Source organism: Malania oleifera, chromosome 10 (assembly GCF_029873635.1).
Source record: "Malania oleifera isolate guangnan ecotype guangnan chromosome 10, ASM2987363v1, whole genome shotgun sequence".
Taxonomy (NCBI): domain Eukaryota; kingdom Viridiplantae; phylum Streptophyta; class Magnoliopsida; order Santalales; family Ximeniaceae; genus Malania; species Malania oleifera.
In genome coordinates this window covers 45,517,682-45,541,742 of record NC_080426.1, presented here as the reverse complement: position 1 = coordinate 45,541,742, position 24,061 = coordinate 45,517,682, and the positions used below count along the sequence as shown (strand labels likewise).

Genomic DNA, 24,061 nt, shown 5'->3' with positions numbered 1-24,061 from the left:
AGGATTCGAATAGGGGGAGGAGCAGGACAAAGCCTTTGAACAGCTCAAGCAATACCTCGGATCCCCTCCCCTTTTGACGAAGGCAAAGAATGGGGAAGACCTCTACCTATATACAGCATCCACGAAAAATGCCGTCAGCTTGGTCCTGGTCCAAGAAGAAGGCAAGAAGTAGTAGCCCAAATATTACACTAGCAAGGTGCTGAGTGAAGCCGAAAATAACTATTGCACGACGAAAAAAGCCGCCTTCCCCATCATCTGTGCAGCACGAAAATTGAGGTCCTACTTTCAGGCCCACAAGGTAATTGTGTTAACAAACCTACCAATGAGACAAATTCTGCAGCAGCCGTAGAGTTCGAGAAGGATGACGAAGTGGTCAATCGAATTAAGTGAGTTCGACATACAGTATCAACCAAGGCCCGCTGTCAAGGCCTAGGTATTCGCTGATTTTACAGCAGAATGGCTCCCTGAGTCATCCACTAAGTCAGATATATGGACATTACATATTGATGGGTCGTCTAACGCTGCTGGAGGGGGAGCTGGATTCATCCTTTCAGCCCTGGATGGCAGTAAAACTCTTTTCGCACTAAAGCTGGAGTTCACAGCAACCAAAAACGATGCGGAGTATGAAGCTTTGTTAGCGGGCCTACGCTTGACAGAAGTATTAGGGGTGGCACAGATCAAGGTATTGAGTGATTCCCAACTAGTGGTAGATTAGCTGAAAGGAGAATTTGAGGCTAGGGATCAAAGAATGAAGAAATATCTTGTTAAGTCCCAAGAATACGTGAAAGCATTCGTTCAGTTCGATATAGAACATGTACCAAGGGCAGAGAACAAAAAGGTCGATGCACTCGCGAAATTGGCCTCAACAACCGGTTCGGAATAGAAAGACGCTATTTATCTAGAGCGGATAGGGAAACCCCCAAATGAGAAGGACATAATTAACTTAATGGAGTCCGAAATCAGTAAGGACGATTGGAGGGCATCTTTATTCCTATACCTTTAGGACGGATCCCTACCAGAGGACAATAAGGAAGCTCTAAAAGTGAGAAGGAAAGTAGCAAGATATACGTTGATAGGTCGGGAGCTGTACAGGCGATCCCTAACACTACCCTACCTTCGTTGTCTAAACAATGAGGAAGGGAAATACATACTAAGGAAAATCCACGAAGGAGTGTGCGGAAACCACCTTGCCAGTAGGGCCCTAGCCCACAAGGCCATGCGGCAGGGATTTTACTGGCCCACAATGAAGAAAGATGCGGTCAAGCTCGTCGAACGATGCGACAGATGTCAAAGATGTGCAGCAGTACCACACATACCCTCTAGTCTACTCTCCCCTCTAACCAGTCCCTGCCCCTTCGCACAGTGGGGCATAGACATCCTAGGACCTTTACCGCAGGTGACTGGTCAAAAAAAGTTTTTGTTGGTAGCAATAGATTATTTCACTAAGTGGGTAGAGGTCAAACCTCTAGCCACCATAACAGAGCGGAACATTACGCACTTTGTGTGGACATCAATGGTTTGCCGCTTCGGAATCCCTTGGGCAATAGTTACAGACCACGGGAGGCATTTTGACAACAAATGCTTCAAAAAGTTATGTTCGGACCTATCTATTAAGCTCGTCTTCGCGTCAGTGGCGCACCCCTAGTGCAATTGACAGGTAGAGAACATGAACTGGACGATACTGCACGGATTGAGGACACGACTCGAATCTATGCAAGGTAGATGGGCAGAGGAACTCCCTTCACTCATATGGGCATACCACACCACCAAGAGAGCGGCAACAGAGGAAACCCCTTTTATGCTTGTCTTTGGCGCAGAAGCGCTCATCCCAGCAGAGGTAGGGATACCCTCCTAGCGAAGGCAATACTTTAATGAGCAGACCAACAACGAAGAGCTCAGATCAGAAATAGACCTACTGGAAGAGAGACAAGATCAGACGAGTTTAAAAGTTGCAGCCTACCAACAGAAGGTAGCTAAGTACTACAACAATCGCGTCAAAATACGAAATTTCTAGCCGGGAGACTTAGTCCTAAGGAAGTCACGGAACAACCCATCGGAATCAGGATCGCACAAGTTAAAGCCAAACTGGGAGGGTCCATACAAAGTCACAACCGAGATAAAGCCAGGGACATACAAGTTGGAAGGTGTAGGGGGGAAAGAGATTAAGAACACATGGAACTTAGATATGTTAAAAAAATACTATTCTTAAAAAGTGCTTCTTACAGTGCAATAACAAAAGTACCAATTACAATAGTTGTACTACGTCAATAAAGTTTGAAAAATTTATATTACAAGTTCAGTTCCTACAGACTAGTTTGCTTTACTCCCCTCTTCAGCTTCCTCCTCCTCCCCTTCCTCATCCTCGTCCAGATCTTGCACTGATTCAGGACTCTTATTGCCATAACCGTGTGAGCTCACACCGTCCAGCGGAAGCTCAGGGTGTTTGGTTTTGACTTGATCCCGGCACCTCCTGAATCACACTCGGTAAGCTTTGGAGGTATCAATGACGAATTGGTTGGAGTCCGTGTACTCCTTTACTGTAGTTCGGGAGGCAGTAGCAGCAGCGGCAGCTTCTCTGGCAGGTAACTCCTCCCTATGAAGGCGCTCAACCTCAGCTTGCAGAGCCCGCTCACGGACCTCGGCCTCACGTAGTTCGTTTTGAGCAACAACGTACTTCTCCCTGGCATCCAAGGTTTGTCGGTACATCTCGACAACCTTCTCCTCCTAGGCTAAAGCCATCATCGCCAGCTAAGGAAGAATACAAAATACAGAACAGTTAACAAAACTATGTATAATGGGAGAAGAATAAAGCCAGTTGAAGAATATATACCTGGTATGAGGTGTGGCGGATCTTCGCTAAAAGAGCGTTAGGAAGAGTGCACTGGACCTGCACAAAATCTTCAGCGTGTACGGCCCGACGGAGAGCAGAGGCAGAACGGGTCGGCTCGTGAAATATCACTTCATTATGGGTTTGGGGGATTGGAGGAGGAACAACATTGATCTCATCAATAAGGGCACCAGAATCACCTATAGCGGGTGCATCCCTTTGGGAGGTTTCCCCCTCGATCTCCCTTCTCTTCTTCCTACTCCTACTCACCCTTTACTTCCTGGCTTCCCCTATGATAGATTCATATTTGGTGAAGTCCATATCTGTAAGGATAGAGAGAAAAGAAGTAAAAACACCAACAATAGAGATGATATCTGAACACATATATAGAAATCAGAGGCGAGGAAAGACTTGAGGAAACGAGGCTGATCCCCCACTGCACGAGGACACGCTCTTAGAGCAGCTCCTCATGAGGGATAATACCCTGCTCTCCAAGGGCTCGCAGCTTTTTCAGGATGGCCTGCTCTTCGGGGGAAAGCCTTGGAAGAAGGTGGCGCATCCGAACTACAAAGGAAAGGGGATGAAAGGAAAAAAGGTGAATCGGCGGATAACCTACTGGTAGCCCTGCAAAAAAAGGTGGATGAGGGATAGACAACATTACCATCAAGAGGAGAAGACTAGACGAAAGAGCCCTTGTAGTTCAACTCCCCCGAGGCAAAGAAGTACCGAGACTTCGAGTTATGTACGGAAGAACTGCCCAGCGAAAAAATTTTATAACCTGGTAGAGAGTTGAAATAGTATAACTCATTCTCTACAGAATGCGTTCGCATCTGGAAACAACTCCTAAAGAGAGGAATTGTAGGTTGGTGGCCCAGGTAGAGCAGAAGGACAGCAAAATAGGTGAGTGAGAGATAGGAGTTTGGAACAAGTTGGGAAGGTGCTATTCGGTAAAAAATGTAATACATTAAAGACAAAGGGGGGAAAAGGGAGCCTGAGACCCAAGTCTAAGTAATCTGTATAGAGGCAGAGCTCCTCGAAGCTTGGATCAAGGGCTGACTCTGAAACAGAGGGTAACCTAACAGTAATATTCTGTGGTATAGTAAAAAAATAACGAACATTCTGCAAATCGGAGGCAGTGAGGTCACAACGAGCGTTCCTCACTGTAGTAGGAACCCTCAAAGGCTGTGAAGAAGACTCCATTGGGAAAAAAAAGCGTGAATGAAACAATACCTTTATCAATGGATCAAATGGGCAAGCACTCAGCAAAAACAAAGAGGAAAATATGCCAAAGTAGATCAAAACAGAAAAATTCCACTCACAAACAGCAAAGTTGTCTTACAAGAAAAGATCAAACATACAAAGTGAAAGTAAGAACAGTGAAGAACATGAAGAACAACAAAACAAACATGCAGTAGAGAGGGAGAGCGTACCCAACGACAAATGGGGGACCCCGTGGATTGAAGAAGAGAAGAGAATGAAGGAGTCCTTTGGAATGAAGATGAGTGCAGAATGAAGGAGTCTTCTGGCCTTTATAAAGAAAGGATGACATGAATCCCTGAGGCGGGAATATAAAAAATTCTCATCTGCAAAAAAGGATTGCGTTTCGAGGGAGAAAAAGGATACAGAGAATCCCTGAACCCACAGAAGATCTCTGACATATGCACAGTCGCAACTTCCCAAGGACAAACGGTGCCTTGAAAAGACCACATCACCTCGGACACAACGTCAGATCGGTGACCATAAATGAGAACGTTTCATCCAACCCACTTCCCAAGGTATGACGCATTTAAAACATGCATTTATCAATCTTTCGTAGGATAAGAAGGATGTGACGACGCCTTGGAAAAATGAGTAGATGAAATACCTACTAAATGAGCACGGCCCACTAAGTATGACTCACCTGTAGCAGAGGCCATACTGCCGAGCACGACTCGTAAGGCCAAATACAGCCCAACAGATGAGCACGACTCATTAGGCATAGAGGCCAAACTGAAGAGCACGACTCGTAAGGCCAAATACAACCCAGCAGATGAGCATGACTCATCAGGCACAGAGGCCAAACTAAAGAACACGACTCGTAAGGCCAAAATAGCCCAGTAGATGAGCACGACTCATCAGGCATAGAAGCCAAACTAACGAGCACGACTCGTAAGGCCAAAACAGCCCAACAGATGAGCACGACTCATCAGCCACAGAGGCCCTAAAAATTGATACACTTACTAGAAAATCTAGTATCACAAGTATAAAATGTATTAAAGCAAGTAGATATATAAATTCAATTAAGGTCATCAAATTTGGACCATGTCTAATTATAAATGGAGGTAGAACAAAATAATGAAAACAACATTACTTGTCCTAAAAATTTAGGTCAATTTTAGAAACTCTAATTTTGGAAATTTTTTTGAGCGTTCTTTAATTATATGGTTCGATGAGGTTTCCAAACCAAAATTGGACCAAGCAGTGCAACTTGATTCGATCACAACCATTCATGTTTACCAGTTTGATTTATAGGTCGTAATTTAAAATCTTATAAATACGAATCATGATCAACTTAACCAAATCCAAATTATCGGACTTGGCTTAATTGGACAAGTCAAGTTGAATAAAAATTCTTGTAGTTACTAATAGCATTTGAACTTGTAATCCGGTGAGAAAGGGACAAAAAGTTTATAAAGAAGTTGAATTTAAGGAATTCATAAGTAAATGAACAATAAAATATATAAATGTATAAATAGAATTGAGACTTTCATGTTAAAAATGTTTTGAATTCTAACCTTAAGAGGAGGTCGACTAAGGAATGGGGTAGCAGATGGATGGATTGTCTTTTTTGGGTGTAAATATTACTTTGAAAAAAATTTAAAATATTAATTTTTATTTTTTGATTGGAAGATTGGGACCTAAGCTATACAACGGGAGATAGTCTATTTCCTGTCTCATATGACCTAAAGTATAAAATTTTAACCCGATTCTTTCTACCATTTGTTTATCTCTCCCCCTCTTTTGCTTCATATTTTTGCACTTGTTTTAACTTCACACTTTGAAATTTAATTTTTAAGTTAGAAAACAATATACACACGAGAATTTTTTAATACAATTTTAAATATTATTGTAATGAACAAAAAAAATACTATTGTAATTCAATGGTGACTTCTCAAAATTGCTTATTATTTAATTTATCTATACATATTTAATATTCTTTTGATGCATCAAAATAATATAGTGAATCCATGGAATATTTAGACAGTTGGGAAAACAATGCTACAATATTTATTATTGTTTATTTTTTACTCTGATCTAATGATTATAATTAAGATGCTTTTTTTTTTTTTTTTTGCATCTTCACACATACACACACACACAACACTCCAATTTTGCATGAAAATGGTGTTAATAGTATTTCTAGACCTTCTTAGGATAATAACTTTCTCAATAATAATTATAAACTTGAACTTTTCATAATTATAATTGAGTTGCAATGCGTCTAAAAATTATTAAAACTTAGTGGTGTCATCCTTAACATCTAAACCATGCACAATTTTTCGAACAATGAGAAACAGTAAAAAAGTAACCTTAGCCATATCAATAGGACACATATGTGTAATGAACAACCTCCATTTAATGGTCTAATTAGCATTGAAAGATGGAGATATTAAAATAAAATTCATTTATTTGTCATTTTCCTTATTTTAGGCTCCTCCCTCTAGCATCCTGCTGGCTTTTTAAAAGGAGCTAATGAAGAGGAGCTTTGATATTATTTTAAAAATGTTTGGTCCCCTTGTGAACAAAAAAAAAAAGAGATGTTGAAAAGAAAAAGCTAACTTTGAATTTGGTAAAAAGGTTGTAAGGTGCCTAAAAGTATTTGAAATCACTAAAATAGAGATGTATTTTAGGAAATATAATTGAAATATTGATAGTTTTATAATATTTGGAAAAAAAAATTAAGGACAACGATGAAATTGAATAATTTAGTGGAGAAAAGATAACTCTTAACTTTTAAAAGTTTCAAAATCTGTAACTTTTAAAAGCTCATAAAAAAAAACTAAATATTAACTTTTAAAAGCTAGAAAAAGTTGTTTGCTAAACTTGTTTGACCAACTTTTACTCTTTAAAAAAGAGAAGTTGAGGCAAAAAAAAAGGAGAGTCAAACTCACCCTTAGTCTTGTTATATGCAAGAGTGTCTATATTACAAAATTGACTTTGGTTGGCTCAAAACCTTGTTAAGGTCTGCAAGAATTCAATAACTCTGATACTAACTATAAACTTTTCCCACCACTTAATTTAAAACTCAATTTCTCACTTAGCTTTTTAACTAAATGCAACATATAGCACTGCACAAATCCACATTTCCCTCTAAGCTTCGAGATTATACTTTTAAATTAAAGATTAGCAATGTACAACATCTTATGCGCAGCGCATGTGCTTCCATCTACAAATAATTTGCTTTTTGTGGCCTATGGATCAGTCACCATTAAATTCATCTCTTTCTTGCACAATTTGAATATTGTGCTTAATTTATGGATACATAACTATATGTTGTATTTTATTAGTGATCGTATTGTTATTTTCTTAATTGTAGAGAATGTCAATATTGATAACATCGTACGAATTTTCTCAAAAAACTTTGAGTTTAATGTTGGGATGGTTTTTTTTTCCCCAATAAACTAGATGCTTATCACTCATATGTTGCATTTGCATTAAATAAGAAATTTGGGATATGAAAGGATAAGACTAATATGAATAAAAATGGTGAGATATTATGACGAATCTTCACCCCTTAGTCTAGGCAATCTACCCTTTCCTCAGGTAGTCTATTTGTGGACCATAATCAAGTGTATAAGTGTGTGTTGAGTTTAATTATTATACATGTTCTATTAAACAATTAAGGTGGTATACTCCTTAAATTTTTTTTCTTTTAATTTTTTGTACAAACCTAACACCCTTACAACATCTCACTAATCAATCTTGGTAGGTTTTTGTCGCTTACATCACAACCACATACTACTAACAACTCTTTACTTACTGCACATTTTAAGTTAGAAATTTTATGAAGAATTGTTTCCATTCACTTGTTAAATATAAGAAAGTTTGCTAAATAATAATATAATTTTGTGTTGAGAAGTTCATTTCGATATCCAAACTCGGATATGACAACTGGTTCAGTAGTTAGGGCTTTAAAGATAATTCCTCACATCATCATCAATTACGAGTTATGGGTTGCAAGTTGATTTGTTGGTGGTTCTAATTTTTTAATATTTTTAACTTGTTATTGATTATTTTTTTTAGTAATTTCGATGGTCATAGTTGGAGGTTGTACTTTTGATTAAAACTTATTATTGTTTTTTTGCAGGATCATGAACTAAATACTTGTGATGGTTTTTGTTTATAAATCCATACTTTATCACAAACTGAATGCATTTGTTTACTGTTTAAATCTATACTAGTGTGGACTACGTGACAGATGACACTTTTCTTTCTTTCCTACCTCTAATAAAATGTGTTGAACTCAGAACCTCCAAAAATCATAAACTCTAATCACTTATATGCCCCTCGGGAACATATTTCATTCTTAGCACAAATGGTTTACCTCATTTTCACATATATTATTTCAACCCTCAATACAATTATATCAAAACATGCTAAGGTAAACTACTAAGCAGGATCCCTCTCCCCCCCTCCCCCCCCCCCTTTTTTTTTTTTTGCTGCTACAGGTTCTTGTGTTGTGAGTCAGTCATTAGAAGCTGAAGGCATTCATTCCGTATGAAAAATCTGGTATGTACATTCATTAGACCCGGAGTACAAACTCAACAAATAGCAAAACAAAAACAAAGGTGAACAATGAGCAGAGTTTTACAATGGGGGAAAAATTAAATCATGCCACTCTCAGATAATTACATGTAAGGTGAGTGCATTTGTTAAGGCATGAACAAGCTGCTATTAGAATACAATGAAAATAGATACACTACATTGTTGAATTATGCTACATTTTACAAAGAGGAACGAACAAGAAAAGAATCAAAACCAGATCCTCATCAAAAATGGGAGTCAAAAATAATTATTGCCACTGCCTAGCTAAAAAATGGCATCAATGTGTATGTGCTAAAGATGCCAACAGATTTTTGGACTTCCGAAACAACAATGGCTCCAGTTGTGGGTCACCATCCCTGGAGATTGGGGGTATTCTCTTGCCCAGTTGCCCAAATCCAGTTCAACCTTGGACAGACAAGTTCTCTGCTCTCTGTTTCAGCAGTCTTTGGAATAGAAAGTTATGGGATGTCCTAGACATTTCATTTCAGCTTTGGACATGCTGCAAGCAGACTTGAACTGCATCATGGACACTCACAAAGTACCACTCCTTAACTGTAAGATCTACTGCACCAGATCTTGATAGGGTGAGCAAAACTTCTCGGTTTGGATCGGAAATGACAATCTACATTTAAAAAAAAACACAGAACAACCAGATAACAATTTGAACAACTCAAAATAAATTTGAATTTTGGACTGCATCAGAGGGGACTTCACACCCGAATGTCGCGTGATTTGTAACCCTGATGCAGGTCCTTCAAAGCCTGAACAGCACTAGAGTCTATATGTAACAGCTACAAATATAATAAAATGACATTTGCAGTGAGAGACTTTAGTGATCAATTCAAATTCCTCAAATTCACTAGAAACCTGGCAAGTATAATAAAATGATATTTGCAGTGAGACACATTAGTGGCTGGGCAAGGGTGCCTCTTCAAGGTAATGGTCCAAGTAAATTATTTCAAACTATATTAGAGAATGAAAGGGATGTTAACAGTTCCATGAAAATTTGCCCAACCAAAAAAATAAAAAATTGGGAAAAAAATTCCCATGAAAATTGATACAGTTTGTGGTGTTTTATATAGAAATTGGAAACAGAAGAGGCATACTGACATCACCATATCATCACCAAGACAAATATGAAATTAGTAATCAACTGACATCCTAATATGACTTCTTCCATTAAGCAGGTGATGAACAAACCAAATAGACTGCTTTAAATGCTATCAAAAGACTAGGGAACTTGCTTCAAATCCAATGCAACAAATAAGTTTCCCCTAACACTATTACTTAAATCTCTAATCATCCTAAAAGCATAACCTGTTAAAAGAAAAGTCATTCAATTAACCACTATTTTGGGAGAGAAATCAGTTCAGCAGTTAACCATAGAGAAATCAGTTCAGTGGGGCTGTTTTGTATTTAAATGAAACCCAAACATTAGAAATTTTTTAGTTGCCTTCGATTCAAAGAAATAGCATAAAAGCAGTTGCCGAGACACAGCTGAAAATCAGAAGCATTCAAATATAAGAACACCATCAGTTACCTCTGCTGCCAGAAAATGCAAATAACCATACAAAAACTGCCACTTTAAACCACATAATATGTTCCATAATCTACAAAATAAACCAGAAATCAACAAACAACCCAAAGTCCATTCACAAATAAGTCATTTGAATAAAAATTTTAATGAGTTTTGAGGGCATTTGGTGGATATATGATCATTCTGCTTTTATTTTCCTTTTTACCATTTAAAACGAAAAATGCATTTCTAGAATGAAGTCCCTCATTGGCCATTTTAGCAAACACTTTGTACACATGACACATTAGGGATGAGAGTTGAGCACCGCCACAAAGCAGAGAGAGAGAGAGAGAGAGAGAGAGACCTTTTCCGGAGAAGCAGCCGGCAGCAGCTTGCCAGAGAAGCAGGTGTCATAAGCTGTGATGCCGTATGGAGAAGCGCCATAAGCAGTGGCATTGTGCAAAGAAGCGCCTTGAGATCCCAGGAGTTGCAGCAGTGACACTGCAACTTGAGAAGTGAAGCCAAGAGGAATTGATTTCTCCTGCAATTGAAAAATAAAGTGATCAAATTTGAGATTCAAAATACTGGGCAGGCATTTGAAAACAAAAAGTGAAAACAGCAGCTGCGGTTTGAGTGGGCCAAAATAATGTACATTATCTGGCCTTTTTGTTTCCAAATGGGACCCACATCATCCAAATGGAACAATTCTATTGGTTAGCAAGTTGGAAGGGGAGAACCAGCTTGGGCCTCCCGGAGGATGTGATTTTTTCTCCATCTAAAAAGTATGTACATGAGAGAAGAGCAGACCTGGCCCCAACTAACTGCAGTGCTTGCAAGAATTCACACTCTATGAGACTGTCCTTTCGGGAGAGGCATGGGCAGATTCCCCTGAAACAGTTTCCTTAGCAACTGTAGCACAATTGTCACCTTCTAACTGCCCAATCTCCTTCTCATGACAATCACCATTTTTATCCTCACATCTACTTCCAAAAGATTTAGCCACAGACTGCTTCTCAGAAGAACTGGTTTCACAACCTCCAGGCTCAACAGGAGTCTCTGTCTGTAGCTCCTTGAAACTCGACTTGGGTGGGCAAGTTTCCAGTAAGATTGGCTGCGTGCCCAGCTCATCGACAGCATCCTGAGTGTCATGACCAAGATTAGAATCATGTGTCCTGCTTCCTTGGACCCCTTCTAATGGGAAAGTCTTATCAGCAGAAGACAGAATCCTACTTGGGCTTGCATTCTCTTTCATTTCTATTGTTTCATTCCCTTCCATGATGCCTGAAGCTTCAACTGCATCATCTGTATGTAATTCAGTGGGCATGGATACAGAAAGGGATGCCTTGTTGGATGGGGGATCGGCATCTAATGTTTTAGATTGTAATGCTGTCTCTGCAGCATCATTGCTGCAAATAGTGTTCTGATGAGGGCACACTGTGCGCTGCTCCAGAAACTCCATTCCTGACACAGGGATATCAATGGACGGCAGCTCAACATCCATCACACTCTCCTGACATTTATCCAAGCTATCTTCAAACCCATTCTGATTCGGCAAGGCACTGTCTTTGGAAAGAAGATTCTCACTTGCATCTAGGCCTGCATTAATGCAAACCCTCTCTTCATTCTCAAAGAATCCATCACTAGACAAAACCCCATTAACTGAAAATAATCCAGGGGTAGAGGTGCAGAGGGATGATGGATCAATATCCATCTCTGCACGAGGAATTTCTTCCTTGGCACTCTCACCACAAATGCCATTGCTACTAACTGCCCCACCAATCAACTCACTACGCAAATCACCTCCAAGATCACCTGGACGGTTGCATCCAACCCTTTGGCCATTATTATTATCAGATGACATTTTCTCAATTGTATGGCAGTTCTCATTCACCAAACTTCTATCTTGATTAGCAGAATTTAGACCAACTTGTTGCTGACCAAGATCCACAATAGTCTGGCTGCTATCTGGACCAACTAATGCATTTAGCAGCATTTGTACAGAAACAGCCAAAGAAACAGCATGATCACGTATCAAAGAATCATGGGGTGGGCAGCTAAGCATATTATTTAAAGCCTTGTTGTACTGCAGTAGGCTGGTAGATGGCAAAGCAGACCCCTTCAAGCGACAGATTATAATAACTTTGAAAACATGCTCACATAGGTTGCCCATTTGTGCCCAACTACAATCACAAATAGAGAACTCCGAACCAGGGTTCCTTACAACATGAGCTCTATCTTGATCACCCTTATTTATAACTTTTGCACACCCGCCTTCAAAGACAACATCTGAGTCTGGGATTTTCAATGCTTTGCGCCAAGATGTTAAACCACTAACCCACTCATCTTTCCAGTATCTTGCAAAACCATCTTTGTCCGAATACTCATCAAGCCAGAAGAAGGAATGCACTTTTGTACCCAACTTATCCACCAACCAATCAGCACGTTGATAAACATTAGGGTCCTTTTCATTTAGCAACCTGAGCTTCAGTTGATTATGGTAAAATTCCATTGCTGCACACGTCTCCTGGCTGGCAAGAGGAAGTGTTTTCAGTGCAGTGGTCCACATTCCTGAGTCATAATCAAGATTTCAATTTTATTTTTATTTTCCTAAGAAAAAGGGAAAGATACTCCATAAAAAATCAAAAGGCCCAAATCACTTAAGCAAGATTTTTGTCTTTCATCTCATACAATTAAACTGATCATCTAATTAATCTCACCAAAACCATTGCACCATTATAAAGTGGTTAGGGGCTACAAACAGATGACATGACATAGTCATCCTAATTGATATATTGGATATCATGCTGTTCAGGAATTGGCTAACCAATTTAATGGTGTCAATCATTGGTTTGATATTAAATGTTGATAAGTTGGGATAAAAGACACAAACATTGCACAATTAAATGTGTGTGTGTGTGTGTGTGTCTGTGTATGTGTGTATTCTGCAATTAAATAAGCCAATATCTAACCTATTCTAGGATACCAAATTGCCTTAAAGTAATCCATGAAGTCTGAGCCATCAATAAAGTCTTCCATGAAATCCTCAAACAGATCGACTGTTTCATGTCCCCTGCAGATGGCATGTACTGCCTGTCCAAGCCGTTTCGAAATCTCAACACGCATCTGAGTTTCAGAGCATTTCTTAACCAAATTTTTATGCCAGGCATGGCGGACCCGCCAAAAGCATATCAACACAGAGCATTGAAAAACATCCCTGGGTAAATGCAGAGAAAGATTCTTTTGATAAGAGAGAAGAATTATACAATGAACCAAAATGGACAATGAAGGAAGAACAAGAAATCATCCCAAGAAGAAAATGAAATACAACCACAAATAATTACACAAGCACTGCCTTCCACTCCCTAACAAGATCAGGAAGTGGCAAATTGCTAAAAACCGTAAAGAATTGGCCCGAAAAACAAGGCCAAAAAGACTGTTCTATCCATGGTTTTAAATCGCGGTTGCGGGTAGCGTAACGTAACTGTAACGGGAAGCGGGAGTAGCGGATGTTACATAATGGGAAGCGGGTGTAACAGCCGTGAATTTTTTTGAAGCACGCACAACCTTGTGCATAATAGCGTACTTGCATGTTTTAAGCTTTTAGCCCTTTTTAGAAAGAGTTTTAGTTACTTCGAGTAACTAAATTATTTGGTAAGGGCAACAAGTTTATGTTTGTTTTAAACAACCATTGATAGAAAAATTACGTGCGTGTGTATTTATACTTTTTATTGTTCTTATCTATGATAAACTCTTATGTGTGCTAAATTAATTAATAGAACAAAATACATTATACACTTTATTAATCTATTAGACACATAAGACATACAAATAATACAAATATAAAATAGTTAGAAAAGAAAGATGGTTGAAGTTGAAAAATATAGAACATAAATATCACATTACTAATATTATAAAAATAAAATATTTTCCTAGTATTTTCAAATTGTTAATTAATGCATCTATTGTGAGTATTTAAAGAAATAATAAATTTTGTATCATTGTCATCCTCATTATAATCTTTTCCTCCTCTTGCCACATGGTATATTGAGAATGATTTATGAAAGAGAGGGAAAAAGTGAGAAGAAAAAGTAAAAAGTAAATTAAATTTTTTTGTGTAACAGTCCTATAGCGGTAACGTAACGGCCGTAGTGGCCTTTACGTAACGGCTGCAGTCCGTAAAGGTCGCTATGGCTGTGATTTTTCTTCTCACCGATTTCGTGGTGTGTAACAGTATCGGTAACCCAAAAAACCGTTACGTAACAGTCACAGCCTTTATTTAAAACCATGGTTCTATCCCACAGCAAAATGGGCCCAGAGAAAAATATACCACTCCAATTCATGCAAGTATTTTCATTAAAATAAAAATAAATAGATTAATTAGCCCCTCAGTCTACAAAGAACTACTGATCCACTAGAAAAAAGTGGCCTGCACGCTCATAGATCCAAACTGTCCAAGACGACCTCTTGACCCCAAATCAACTGCCTGCCCTTCAACTTGATCCTATGCCATTTTTATGCCAATTTTTACATGAGCAATGCAAAGCAGTGAATTCTTCTGCAGGTTAGAATGACATAATTAAAGCAGGTTCAGACAATAAGGGTACAAGAAGTGGTGGATCTACTAGAAAATCTTATGATGCCCAGTGCAGAGCGGGCTAGGAAGATCATTGCAAGTACCATGGGAGTCGATATGTTTTGTGTTACTCATGCATGAGTCTAGCAAATCCAGCCAATATTTGTCACTGGTTTACTTGGGTTGGGTTTCAATTATATTATGCTTGCAGACAACAAACCCTGACAAACTTTTTGAAGTTAAAAATGCTAATCCAATGTTCCAAACACCAAAAATATGCTATAAACCGAAAAAAAAAAAAAAATAGTACAGAAAATTCATTTTTTTTTTAAAAAAAATACAATTAATAATAGATAGATTAATCAAATAATTAAGAAGTCATGTCTCCATTACCACCCTAGTAGACAATGAGCCAGGGAATATCCTTTTAAACCAAGAGGGCGTCTTGGTAGTATTTATATTTAGATTACATTAAAGACTAGAATCCGACCTGATGGCAAGGATATCAACTGAAGGATCATCCACTATGAACCCAGCCAACTTCCACGTAGGATCTTTTGTGTGCACTCTCTTATAAAGTGCCATCATCCACTTATACACATCCCCACTTGCAAATCTCGGTGATATTATCCAAGCAACTGGGATAGCCTTATTGTCTGAGTTGAACACAAGGAGGCTGTGAACAGGATACTAAATTGCAAGAAAAAAAAAACACTCAGTTAGTTTCCAATCATCTAATGTATCTGCATAACTCAGAAAACTGGCATTGAAAAAGTAACAAAAAGGTAAGACTTTTTATGGAAAAGGGAGTAGATTATTATAATTATTTAAAGACAAACAAACAAATAAATAAACAAACAAACCTTCAATTTGTTTGTGCCAAACCTTGAATCTGAAGCTAAAAGACTGCGATTTCCGAACCGAATCATTTGTTGCAATTGCCATTCCGTTTGAATACCCAAAACGAATGGGTCAGAATTGGAAAAATCTTCAAAAAAGAAGACATGACTCTGGTGGTTTTCAACCCACAAACTAATACTAACTGCATCATCTGCATCCAGTTTATAAGTAGAACGGCGGATGCTCCTCTCCTGTCTCCGGACATACCTATGAGTTAAAAGGTCATCACGGTTACATGGTCCCCCTTGTCTATCCACTGACTCCTTGTGCCGCTGCATTATGGTTTCCACTGAGACCCCAACATACAGAAGAGACAAGACGCGGAGGCGGAGATCCTCTGAAATATATGGGGCAAACATAGCACGAGTACCAGCAGCCTTCTTGTCCTGGGGGCCATGACATGGTAGTCCTTTCTTGTCCACATGCTTGTCTTGATTATATATGATCAGCGCTACTGTTGGCTCAGCAATCAAGCGTTTCACAATAAAGTGGCAGGTGCAACCTCTCTTTGTATTTGGCCGACCAGCAGACTTCTTCTTTGGGACATAAGTACTCCTACTGGGTCGTACAATGCCACCCTTCCTGTGATCATCAGGACCAAAGGAACACCAATATCTACAATTTCAACATCATCAGATACAGAATGTGAGACCAGAATGAAGGAAGTGCAGAAGGAACAAATGTAGACTTACAATATATATTCAAGAATGCCATCAACTTTTGGCTTGTATGCCATCTCTGGAGGCCGCCGCCTTCTGGCTTCTACGTGAAATCTTGTTGGGCAGTCTTTATTTGAAGATTCACCCCGTACAAAATCATCCACTCTAGCAAATGGTATTAAAGCAACTCTATCTATATTGTCACGCCAACCTTCAACCTTAGACCACAGAAGATCACCTGCAGAGAACTCCAAGGTAGGAGGATTCTGCACAGGAAGGGACAGGATCTCGTCCCATCTGGCCATCTGCTACAAAAATAATCATATTAATACATAAGGATGTAATTTTAAAATATATTGTTTCAATAAGCATCCTAATTAGCCAAAAGATGGATTATTTAAAGTTTTAAACTAAATGCTAGTTTTAAACTCTCAAATTTGAAGGAAAACTACAATGAGTATCAACAGAGGGGAAGTGGACACAGCAGATAAGATCATACTATCACGCCCTTAATAGTTGGGATCACCAATCCAAAAAATAAACACAGAGAGAGAGAGAGAGAAGAAGAAGAAGAAGAAGAAGAAGAAGAAAAAGAAGAAGAAGAAGAATCAATCGTGACAACCCGCCCCTACCCTCACAAAGCAGGAGGGAGCCTTATTTCCCAAGGACACCCTTTTCTTTTAAGAAGATGGACCAACCATATTAACACAAAATAAGAAAAATATGTATACACTAATAGTCATACTAAATGTTTGATACATAGGAATGGAATGGAATTACGCATAATAAAATTGAATTTATCACTTGATTTCTTCATATTCTTCATTTAAGTTTTTATTCTATTCCAGTTTCACTCCATCGATTCTGCAGTTCAACCATGACACTTGCGTATTTTTCAACCCTAGGCCAAGGAAGGGAGAAGTAGCACCCTTTTTATGTGAGTTTCGATTTGTTGGAAAAATGAAAATGAAAATAAGACGCAAAAAATAAAATTGAGTAAACTCATCAGTTGAGATGCGCGCAGCATTGCCCCTAGGGAAAATTGTGCCCCTTCAATATGGTGCAAAAGACTCGTAAATAAAATACGGAGCACTCACCAATTAGGGGACTTGAACAGCACGGTTTGGTTAACCCAGATAAATAAAATTGATCATAAGAAAAGAAACCACGATTGATTTAATAACAAAAGAACTTTCAAAGTGGAACGAATTTGCAAGAAAGAAGAAGAAAATAGTAACAATCACATTCTCAAAACATATCTAGCCTCAAGATATATATATATATATATATCATAAAATGGTCACAAAACGGTCAACAACAATGGTCATAAAACATTTAGTAACAACGGTCACGATCAGTCATAACCGTTTTTATAACGGTTAAAAAAAATTGAATTCTTCAAATAACCATTAATCAGAGAGAAGAAATAAAGACTTTTAAAATATCTTTTACACAAAATACAAACAATCTTCTTCTATTTCAAAAGACTAAATAATATCTAAGTTAACCAACTACAATGTAATGTATCATATCTGGTGCCTTTTGGGCTACAAACCAAACTTAGGAAGATAAGTTGTGACCCTACAAAAGTATCGTGAGACACTGAGTCTTTATGAACCATAATTCCTATTGTAAGTCAAACAAACTTACAATCCACATTACAATCTTAATTTTAACTATTCAATGTAGACTGGCACAAATAGGCCATGCGCTTCACCTAGATTTCATGAGTGCTCTAACAATCTTGCAATTAAGCACACCACACACAAGGACTATGGAATTCATTAAGAGCAACAACTCAACCTCACATATTGTAGTCTTACACCATCCTCACCATAGGAATTGGCATATGTAGATTCAATGATGGTGTATACTAGATCAACCAATGACTTGTTATTATCCATGTGAGCCTACTTCGTAGGACAATCACACAGGTTGGGTTACCATCACCTTTGATCTTCGATTATAGGCATATAAGCCTCATTCCCATCGATGAGTCAAACACTAGCTTTCTACCAAGTGGTTTAGTCAAAGGATCTTCTAAATTTATCTCTAACCTCACAAAATTTATGGATATTACCCCCTAACTTAGCAGTTGCTTTACTACATCATGTCTTAGTTGTATATGTTTGTTTTTCCCATTATATACTTCATTCTTAGCATGAGCAATTGGAGCCTAGCAACCAAAGCACATAGACACCGATGGAACTGGTCTCATCCATAAAGCGTTATCTACTAAGAAATTCTAAGCCACTTAATTTCAACTTCTGCCATCTTTAAGATAATAAACTCAAAACTCCAAGGTGGATCAAGCTATAACAGGTTGTCTAGATGATTTCTGAGGCACAACAAGCCCTCCTAGAGTAAAAATATAACCACTAGTCAATTTTGTCTCATCCGAATTAGAGATCCAGTTCCCATTGTTGTAACCCTCTAATACAGTGGGAAATCCACTATATTAGTCTCAAGAGTCAAGACCAAAGCATCAGTGTTTTTTCCTTTTTCTTTTTAGATTGCCAACAATAAAATCAAATATTGAAGGTTTCAATTCTCTTCTTTTTCTATGATAAAGCAAAATGGAGGATTAAAAGGAAAATGATTGTACACATCTAAAATGTAATTCAACATTATTGATACTGTAAAATTGCTAAGGCATGTCAAATTCCTCCAAATAACATTCGAGAATCTAATCTAGCAAAGAAATTCAAGAAATTAGAAAGCCAGATAATCTACAACTCCTATATGAACACATAATGAAAAAAATCAATACTCAATCAAGCATATCTACATGGGTAAGCATGTGTTTGTGCGGCTATGAAAAATAAAAAAGAACAATACACCCAATTCAATCAACACGACCAAATTAAAGCATACAATAAACCAAATAATAATAATAATAAACAACTAATTAATTTGCAAATTACAAAATCTTCTCAAAACAAATTATCGGTTGCCAACTTTTAAAAAATGTTTCGCTGGACATCTCAATTTTAAATGTGTTAGGAAAAAACTGCAGTAGTATATAGTGCACCATCCATGAAAATCAGAAAAGAAAAAACAAGTGAATATATAAATAAATAGTTCTTCCCTAAGATGCCTCAACCAATAAGTTTTCTCAAATTTATTTTTTTACATCCTGTTTTCAACTTTATTTTTCCAACACCACCCACACCTCGGGGGTGCAGCCTTCAAAGCCAATAAATAAGAGCAGCCTGGTGCACAAAGCTGCCACATATGTGTAATCCAATATAATCATTTTGGTTAAGACCGTAAGCAGAACAAAAAAAAAAGATTAAAATAATAGTATAACTAAGAACAAAAGCAATTCTATTTTCGATATTCAAAGTACCATAACGTGAAAGACTAAAATGAAATAAATATAACACATCGAATTTTAAAAATAACCGAAGAAATCAATCTTCTGAATCATTTTTCTACACAGCAGCACACACTTAAGGCATACAATCTCATATTCGAATCACCGGTTCCCCATAACCTAAGAGCATCAAGATACACATGGTTTTCTTTTTTCTTTGTTTATTAGCCTGGAGCACACTGGCCTCTTTTCCCCCGCATATCCCAACTCGAAGCCCTAGAAGGGAGAGAAAGGGAGACACAGACCTCGTCAAAAGTATAGCCAGTGCCGGAGGCAGAATTGTCACTGTATATTGTAGCTAGCCAGCTAGGGTTCGTCGCGGAGCAACCGGTAAACGAAGCTCGCGACACTGTGACAGTAGCAAAGCTCCTGTAAAATCTGAGTGATACACAACAAGAAACCCCTTGATTTTCAGCTCAAATTGTATTTCACTTATCTTTTTCGGCTTCAATTAAAAGGCTGAAAGAGATTAAGGAGTGAACCTGCTGCAGCGGGGACGAGCAGAGAGAAGGGAGAGCGAGGAAAGAACAAATTAAGAGACGAGAGAGTGGAGCAACGACTATGGCGAATGGCGGCCAACCAGTCTTATGACTTCTTAGCGATGGGCATACACTCTGTGTTCCACGATTCACTATTTTTTTTTTTTTTTAACGTTTTAAAAAATTATTAAAAAATTAAATAGGATACAAACATTTTAAAATAATTATAATTAGTTATAGGAATATTTTAGAATAATTAAGAGTCATTATAAGGGTAAATTTGATAAAACTATAATGACATTTTGAAATAGTTGTAAATAATTAAAGAAGTATTTTGGAATAATCATTAGTAATTATAAGGATAAATTGAATAAAACTATAAGAATATTTTGGTATAGATGTAAATAATTAGGAGTATTTTGGAATAAGCATCGATAGTTATAAAGATAAATTTGTCATTTTTTTGAAAAATGACACCAAAGGATGAATCTCTTTTATAGTATTAAAAATTATGTTGTGTAATTATAGATTTCAAATTTTATACTTAAATTTATTTAGGTAAATTTTAATATAATTTTGTATTATATTGTATTCGACTCTTCCAATATAATATAAAATAATATTTTTATTTTTTTTATTCAATTATGAATTATTTTGTTAAATAATTAAATAAATTTGTCAAATTGATAAATTAAATTAAAAAATTAGTTGATAGGATACATTAAAATTTGAATTAATAAACAAATCAATTGTCCAGTTCTATAGTTGATTGGTGATTCTTATAGGTCGATTAGTTAACATAGACATGACATTTGACAAGATAATTTTGTTATAATTTTAAAATCTTTAAAATACATCAAAATTAATAATTACTAATAAATCAAAAAAATACACAGATAATTACAACACTATAAACATGTGTTATGTTCTAAATTAGCGTCATTTTGCTAATTTTGATTTTTATCACAATTGAATGAAAAAAAAAAATGAAAACATCATTTTATTTAAGGTAAAATTTATCATATGAACTTAACGGTTGACTAATGTGTCTAATGTAAAGTTCTCTTTAGTAAATCTCAAAGATCTTTTTGATCGTTTTAAAAAAAAAAATCAAGAGGTGTATATATTTAAATAATTCAAGAGGAAGTTGTTGAACTTTTCCCTTAAATTTAAGACAAATAATAATTATTCCAAATAATTGTTATATATTAAGAAAAATCTTTTTGACTTGACTCTTTTAATAAACGAGCTTTAAAATTGAATTCAAGTTGAGCTCATTAATAAAATAAATTGTGCTAATCTTTGTTCATGTTCAATTCATTTATTAAATGAGTTTAAATTATTAATTGAGCTTAAAATGAGCCTACTTGGTAATGCTGTTAAATTTTCATTATATTTAATATCTAAAATTGCTCATTGGTGTAAAGAAAATAGATGGGTTAGTTTTTTTTGAAAAAATGCAAAAGACTTCGACTTCCCTGGAGGTTTAGCAAAAAAACCACTTTCCTTGAGATTTCAAAATTTTCCAAGGACATCTCCTGAGATTTCAAGAATTTTAAGAACCTATTACTCAGGGTTTGGTCCAAATTCAGAGAAACAGTCGACGATTATAAACCTGTTACATCGACTGTTTGCTCTCGATATTAAACCGTCGACAGTATGTCTGCAAATTATCGATGGTTTGGCTTAGTTACTCAGGGTTTGTTTTCAAATTTTGAATTGGGACGTTGGACAGGTTGGGTTTTGGAGGAAAAGACTCCGAGAAACTTATAGGAACATGTGTACAATGTAACAAAGAGTCTTTGGACACAAGATAGTGAAAATTACATTATCAATTACTCCCGTGAATGTAGGCATTACCGAACCACGTAATTCTTTGTGTCATTGTTATTGCTTTCATTATAATATGGCAGAGAAGGGTTAAAGATCTGTTAGTACAACAAGGTATGGTGAAAGCTTTATACGGAGTACAACCGGAAAGCATGGATGAAACAAGTTAGAATGAATTGGAATCAAAGGTTGTGTCGACTATTTGACTTTGTTTGACTGATGAAGTGTTGTATCACTTCATGGATGAGGAATCTCTTGCGGCTAATTGGAAAAAAACTTGAAAACTGGTATATGTCTAAGTCTCTAACGAACAAATTATATCTTAAGTAGAAGTTTTATTGGCTTAAGATGGCAGAAGGTTCATATTTGAACCAACACATCAATGCATTCAATCAAATTGTAAGTGATTTTATGCGGGTTGATATGAAGTTCAAGGAGGAATACAAGGCGTTGATGCTATTGAATTCCCTACCTGCGTCTCACAAGTATGAAAATTTGGTTACCACTCTAACATGGGGCAAAGAAACCCTGACAAGCGCACTGCTGGGTTTTTATCAAAGAAAGAAGACCAATGATGAAATTTCACATAGTGAAGGGCTTGTGGTAAAGGGTAACCAGGAACGTAGGAGAAGCAAGTTCTAGAATGGATCGAGTAGTAATAAGTCTAGGTCACAGTCCAAGAAAACGAAGGATATTCGGTGTTTTAGGTGCGGGAAAAAGGGGCACATGAAAACGGAGTGTCCAGAAAGGAAAAAGGGGAATACTGAAATCAAGAGGGCTCTTTAAAATCATCAAATGTAGCAGAAGAAGGAAACTCATAAAGTAGTGATGGTGATATGTTTTCTGTTTCATCGGGATTGGAATTCTTAGATCCTAGATTTGGTGTGCTCTTATCACATTACATCAAATAAAGAATAGTTCAGCACTTACAGGTCAGTTAATTCTGGTTCTGTTCTAATGAGAAATGATGTTGTATGCAAAATAATTGGAAAATGAAATGTTAAAATAAAAATGTTTGATGGTGTTTTAAGAACATATTATGTGATGTAAGGCACATACGAATCTATAGAAGAATTTGATTTCATTGAACACTTTGGATTGTAACGGATTTAATTACAAGTCCGAAAGTGGGGTTATGAAGGTATGTAAAGGTGTTTTAATGGTGATGAAAGTGCAGAAGTTAGCGGGAAATATCTATGCATTGTTAGGCACTATAGTTGTAAGTGGAGCTGAAACCGTAGATTCTGAATTAGATGACACTATTTTGTGGCATATGCGGTTAGGGCTTATGGGTGAGCATGGAATGAAAAAACTTCATAAAAGGAATCTTTTGAAGGGTATTAAAACATGCAAGTTGAATTTCTGCAAGTATTATGTTCTTGGAAAATAGAATAAGGTGTGTTGGCCCTAGAGTCGAGTCCAAAGGGGGGTGAATAGGCTCTTTTGCGTATTTAGGCTTTCCTCTACAAAATAATAAACTTTGCAGGATACAAGCAATTATATCATCATATGTAAAATGTAAATCATGCACAAGAAGGGAGTTCAAGAAATTTGAGAGAGGAATTTGCGTTGTGCATAAATGAGATTTTAAACCCAACTAGGACCAAGTCTTTAAAAGATTATAACACTAATATGATTTAAAATTTGTCCCATATAAAATACATTTGAGTAAAGGATTTTTTTATTTTATTTTATAAAACTCTTGTTTTGACTTTGAAAACTCATGAGTACTGAATTTATGACTCGGTGATATCCTATGTACTCTTACGAACCAGTATGCACATGTAATTTGCTCAACTCTTGCTTAATGATAATGCATGAAACAATATTGTAAGAGTTACAATAATTCCTACCTCAAACACGCCCTATTACACTATGAATTTATTGGATGTGCTTGAGTTCTTTCGAGTGAGTGTCCATCTTGATCTTTCCTACTCAAATGTCTACTCGGTCCAATCTTTGCTTCTGATCTAGTACCTTCATGTAGTTGTCACTTGTACTTGTACTTAATTTAATCTGCAAAGATATGTTACACTTGGAACTACAAATAGGTTAATATCATCAAAACACATTAAATATAATTATGTAACCACTAA

At 36.9% G+C, this 24,061-nt stretch overlaps 1 protein-coding gene across 4 annotated transcripts; it reads right to left on the bottom strand.

Moving 5' to 3' along the window:
- Positions 1-8,558: 8,558 nt before the first annotated feature.
- Positions 8,559-20,288, bottom strand: LOC131166868 (uncharacterized). Of its 4 annotated transcripts, none has more exons than XR_009139890.1 (9): positions 20,139-20,288; positions 19,902-20,034; positions 16,314-16,585; positions 15,585-16,236; positions 15,212-15,411; positions 13,118-13,362; positions 10,956-12,716; positions 10,513-10,689; positions 8,559-9,254 (listed from the first exon to the last, which is right to left on the bottom strand). XR_009139890.1 is itself a non-coding variant. In XM_058125479.1 (7 exons), the coding sequence occupies exons 2-6, from the start codon at positions 16,583-16,585 to the stop codon at positions 10,996-10,998; spliced, it is 3,090 nt and encodes a 1,029-aa protein (XP_057981462.1). In that variant the 5' UTR covers positions 20,139-20,274; the 3' UTR covers positions 8,559-10,689; positions 10,956-10,995. The 4 variants fall into 4 exon arrangements, 1 of the variants encoding a protein (XP_057981462.1); XR_009139891.1 differs by having other exon boundaries at positions 15,585-16,203; positions 20,139-20,286; XR_009139889.1 differs by lacking the exon at positions 19,902-20,034 and having other exon boundaries at positions 20,139-20,256.
- Positions 20,289-24,061: the final 3,773 nt, after the last annotated feature.